This window comes from Egretta garzetta, unplaced genomic scaffold (genome assembly GCF_000687185.1).
Source record: "Egretta garzetta isolate BGI_Z169 unplaced genomic scaffold, ASM68718v1 scaffold15, whole genome shotgun sequence".
In the NCBI taxonomy this organism is placed as follows: Eukaryota; Metazoa; Chordata; class Aves; order Pelecaniformes; family Ardeidae; genus Egretta; species Egretta garzetta.
In genome coordinates this window covers 1,463,093-1,468,314 of record NW_009259798.1, presented here as the reverse complement: position 1 = coordinate 1,468,314, position 5,222 = coordinate 1,463,093, and the positions used below count along the sequence as shown (strand labels likewise).

Here is a 5,222-nt window from a genome sequence, read left to right as displayed (position 1 = left end):
CATGTTAGTAGCGACGAGATAAGGGATGTGAGTCCATCCTGTTGAAGGCTTTAGGAAGAAAGGGCACAGAGACATCCCAATTTTCATCTCCATTTCCAGCCCTCTGTACATCCATGGGGTAGGGTAGCGGCAGGGTTGTACCCATGCAGCTGTACAGCTCTGGTGGCAGTAAGGCGCTACCAGCCTGGATTTTACCTGGATTTCTTGGATTTTATAGATGGCAGTCTGAGCCACCTATAATTTAGTCCCTGCAAAATCATGAGCTAAATCAATAGTCAAAGAAATCATCTCCTGTTTATTTTGGTTAGTCGAAAGAAATTGGTACCTTCTTCCAATTACTAGAGCTAATGATATTTAGCTCCCATATGAAGAAACATTCCTCATTTCCAAAATAAATTGCACATTCAGGCTAATTAACCCTCTCATTGCCTTTGTGAGGTAAATAATTATAGTCACTGTGGAGTAACAGGGAGCACTTAAAGGCAAAAAAAAAATAGAATTGGGAGTCACAGTTGTTGAAATAAGACTGTTGGGGCTCCCCACACCACCCGCAGCACCGTGCTCTTCCTGAAAAAAATCCCATGTAGGATCCCAGCTCTGCTATACATGTATCCACTCAAGTGCAAACGCGTGTTTCTCAGCAAGCTACTTCCATTTAACGCTCTTGTGTACATCCTCGAGGCTGCATCTACACCAGGACCCCGGCAGCCCCGTGGGCCAGTGGCCCCAAAAGGAATCAGGGCTATTGCAAAAGGCGTGGAGGAACATGCCACCCCACAGCACAGTGGTGCCCCAAAATGTTAGGCCATGCTGCACCTGAGTTTGCCTGCCCAGCCACTACGTAGTGGTCTGCACAATATAAAATGAAATATTGTTGCTCTGATTAGTATATGCTTTTCACTTCTTTTAGACTGATGAAAACAGTCTCTTGATAAATCTGACCCCAGATTTGACTGCTTTCCCATTTATTGTGCAGCTTGCTGTGTCACTTCCCTTCCATGTTATGGTGGCTGGAATGTAGTACTTTGAAAGCATTTTCCCTTAAAGTGCTATTTTCAGTGTCACAGGCGAGAGCAAGAGCAGGAGTGGTCTTGGGAGCTTTCAGCTGTAGTGTGTGCTCTAACACACGGCACGGCTGCTGAAATGCCACCTTCTGATCTGGAGCCATTACGGTCACTCAAGCAATTTCACCTAAGAAATGCGGTAAGACACATCATCAACCATCGCCTTCTGTCCTCCCTGCTGCTCTCCTCCTCACCCTCCCTTTATCCCTCTAGCACCAGGCTGGAGGATGTCCCCGGCCTCTGGCACCAGTGGAGAGTTGTTCTGGGCACCTCCTGCCACCGTTCTACAAAGATCAGTAGCAACATCAAAACCTGCCCAACTTTTTCCCATCTTCCTCAGAACAAAGCAGGGTTACTGAAATAAGCTTATTCCAAAAGCCTGCAGAACAGCAATATATATATGAAGAAGCACATCACAGTATGAGAAAGTACCAATGTAATGACAGAAGCTTTTTGAGCTGCCCCACAGAATTCTTCAGCAGGGATTTTTAGTTTTTGCTGACTTTCTAAAGACTTTCCTATGGGTGAAAGGTCATAAGCAGGGTGTTTTGCTGGATCGGTATGCCAGTGTGTAACAAAAATAACGAGAAGCAATTCAACACAACCCACACAGGACTGAGTGCAGAACTGGGCGTAATCCAGACCTCCATACTGGGACAGCACAGCTGTGCTGGAGCAGCAGTGGCACCTGGGTGAGACAAGAACATACCCAGGGCAGCGCGGGTCAGGAAGAGATTGAGCAGTGCATGGGAGGAGATGACCTGAAGGCTGGAGCATGTGGTTGTTGCTCTGGGGCATGGGCAGGAGCACTGCCAACAGAAGCCCTTTAATGTGGTAGGAGACAGGAGCAGACCTAGGTCTCCTTCCACTTCTGCTGAGGAGAGGTTAAGGTAGGCACCAAACAGAAGAGATTCAGTTAATTCATTCTGAAAAGTTAATTACCACTATCGCTTCATTGGAGCTTTCTGGAAGCACCGAAGCAGCCACATGCTCCCTGCCATGCCACCATTCTTCCTTGGCAAGATGGCCTTTGCTGGCAACATGTCTGCTTCATGTCCACCGATGGCTCTGGCCTCAGAGATGCTTCCTGAGCTCAGAAAAGCATTGGCTGACGTGGGCTTCAGGAGGGGATCTCCCAGACTATGACTATGGATGCTGCACTGAGCAGGAGGCACAAGCCTTCCCCACCCAGACATGTACGGACTCCCAGCGAGAGCCCACGACATCGTCTTTCCTACAAGTGAGATAGACAGTTCTGCGCATGACAGCTTTCAAAAGCACTGTGCATGTCTGATTGCAAGGACCAGCCTGAGAGCAGCTCTGGAGAGGGTGATTTATGAAATCCCCATAGGGACAGAGAGTATTTGGGAAACAGAAACCTAAAAGCCATTAACTATACAGCTAATGCCTTTACTTAGGAGGCAGTTTCCCTTCTTCCGATGCTATTAGCTTCCAGGTAACACTGGGAGGATGAGACCCTTTTTCACGTGGAGTAATTAACCAGAATGCCAAAAAAGCAAGTGAAAGCACAAAAAGCATGAGGAAAAATAACCCCTCCCTCACACACATCCCTGCTTTCTCCTTGCCCAGGAGGAAATGCCACCTTGGATCAGGGGGCAGATTCAGTAGTTATAACTAGAAGTCTTTTCCTCATGAGTAAACTAATTTTTTCCTGATTTGGTTTCTGTCTTTAATGTTACTTTTGCATTAATGCAAAAACTACCTTTGCTATCCTTTTTGTTGACAAGAGATAAGATGCGACGTATAGGAACACCCTTGAACTCACAGGTCTGGGAGGGAGAGGTCATATCTGAGTTAAAAGTAATAAAGATAAGTAAGGGACTAAAAGGAGCCGCCTGCATTGCAGCAGCTGTTGGGTGGAGCATTTTGAGCCATGACTGGGGAGAGAGCAGCATCTATCTCTTCAGCCTTCGGTCTCTCCAATGAGTTCACCAGCAGTGAAATTGTGTGAGGACACCCAACCCCAACACAGTGTATGCAGTCAGAGGAAAAAGCAGCTCTCCTTCAAATGACCTCAATGTTTTGCTCTGGGGTTTCCACCAGTGATTTTTCTGTAGCTGTATTCATGTGTCCTATGCAGGTTCTGCAGTTCACCCATGGGGAAGTGTTTGCAGCGATGAGATGTCCAGGCTCGGTCCTGCACCATCCCTACCCCAGGGCATGGTGCTCGCCCACAGGTTGTGCTGCACATGGCCGTGCCCGGAAGTATCTGCTTTTGGTACCAGGCAACAAATCCTAAAGTGCAAGTAACCCCTGTGAGACAAATAAAAACTGGTTGCAGGAAGATAGATAATTCACTAACCAGTGCAGTGCTGGTTTTACATTAATAAGTAATAGCACATTAGCTGGTGGAGGAACTCTCTTCTGCTTTAATGGAATAATATTGGCATTTTAATAGGTAGGAAGTCCCACTTACCCAGGGAGGCTGCAGATGGAGGCTCCAGCTCCTTGGTTTCCCTTGGCTCAGAAGTTGTTTCTCCTGAGCTCAGTGGGGACGGAATGAAAACACGAACACTGCTGAGATTGCACCCAGGAACTTGCACATCCTTTGGCTACCCCACTGCTGTAGTTTACTGAAAGACCAAGTGGCACTGTGCATGCAGGGGCAAGGGGATGCCAAAACCTCACCCGCACACTTCAGGGCTGTAATTGTAAAAGTGTGAGGAAACTGCAAGCTAGCATCATCTGACGCCAGCAGCCCTGGCTAGAAAGCTGGATTTGACACCCAGCCTTGCCAAAGCACTTGCAAGCACCGTTTGGCATCCTCGCAAGCAGCGCTGAACAATTCTATGGGACATGTGGCCAAAACTGTAAACAGAAGGAGTTTTCCATAGCACGTTACCTGGTGTGGACAAAACCCCCGGGTAGCCCAGATGCCCACACTGCTCTCTGTGGGGTTTGTGTTTCTGCCAACGTCAGTGGCACCCAATGGGACACATGTGAGGACACACACGAGGCACCAACCTTGCCATCTCAGCCCACAGAAACCACTAATAAAATAAAATAAATTTAAAATGGCTACCCAGGCCTTCATTTCTAAGAGGAAGAATGCCCCTTTTCAGGCTAAAGGGCTTGAAAAATGAGGGTGGATTTATCAAGGTGGTCCTTTTCCATGAGGCTCCAAGAATAATTATAATGAACTCAATTCTTAACTCATGTTTTAATAATCAGTATTTATTGATCACTGGGAGCAAAAAGCTAACTGAAAATCATATGAATTGTGACTGAAAAGTTATGGTACACAGCTGAACAATCTGGTTCCACTGACTTGAACTATTTCTCGGGAGAGCAGTAAATACTAACACAAAAACCCGGTGGCTTAGTTCGATTTTATATCTCAGACCAGACTGCTGATTTTGATATCTACATTTATAAAGATTGTATCCCCTAAATCAAACATCTAAAAATAAAGAAAGAGAAGACTAATGGAAATTTAGCAAAACCAAGACTTTTAGGGGAAATAAATTTTTTTAATGCTAAAATGTGTTTATTGATGTTTCACCCCCTGCTGGAAGAAGCTACAGAGGGGAGGCAGGAGGGAGCCGCTCCTTCCCCAGCTTACCCCCATGGCGTAACCAGGGTTTGCCAACCACAAACCTCACTTACACAGACACAGTTTTGTAATTCACATAACGCACAATGGCAAAGAAAAAAATGCACAGCTGCCTGGTAAGCTGGGATTTATCCTCCCCTTTTAACATTTCAAGTCAGCTTGCAGGTACTGCAGCACTCCGCTGTGCGGTGCAGGGAGGATGGGCAGAATCTTCTGAGGATAAGTATTATTAAAAATACATCTGACCTGCAATCTCTGCATCCAGAACTGAATCCAAACTTGCCAAAAGTTCAAGGATGCTCAGATCAGAGGTTTTGGTTCAGGCACGTCTCTGGAGACCTTAGAAAACCGTTTACTCTGCAAAGAGAAAAACAGGAAGCAGAGACCATTTCAGCCCCCTGGGCCTTTCCTCCAGCTGAGCTGGCATGGTCCGGGAGAGACTATTTCGGTTTCAGGCACAAACAGTAGTAACTTTCCTCTGCTGTTTGGTTACGGCTTCATCCGTGGAGTATTAACCCCCTTGGCAGGAGGCAGCGCCTGCTAGCCGGCTCTTTTCCCAACCAAGCTGGTGGAAACCAAGGGGC

The 5,222-nt window shown here is 46.7% G+C and overlaps 1 protein-coding gene across 1 annotated transcript in view; it reads right to left on the bottom strand.

Annotated features, from left to right (window-relative positions):
- Positions 1 to 4,653, bottom strand: part of TAF1B (TATA-box binding protein associated factor, RNA polymerase I subunit B) — a 120,327-nt gene extending 115,674 nt beyond the window's left edge. Inside the window, exon 1 of the mRNA XM_035895330.1 lies at positions 4,648 to 4,653. Within this exon, the coding sequence (XP_035751223.1) occupies positions 4,648 to 4,653 (6 nt within the window). The remainder of the gene's footprint in view (positions 1 to 4,647) is intronic.
- Positions 4,654 to 5,222: the final 569 nt, after the last annotated feature.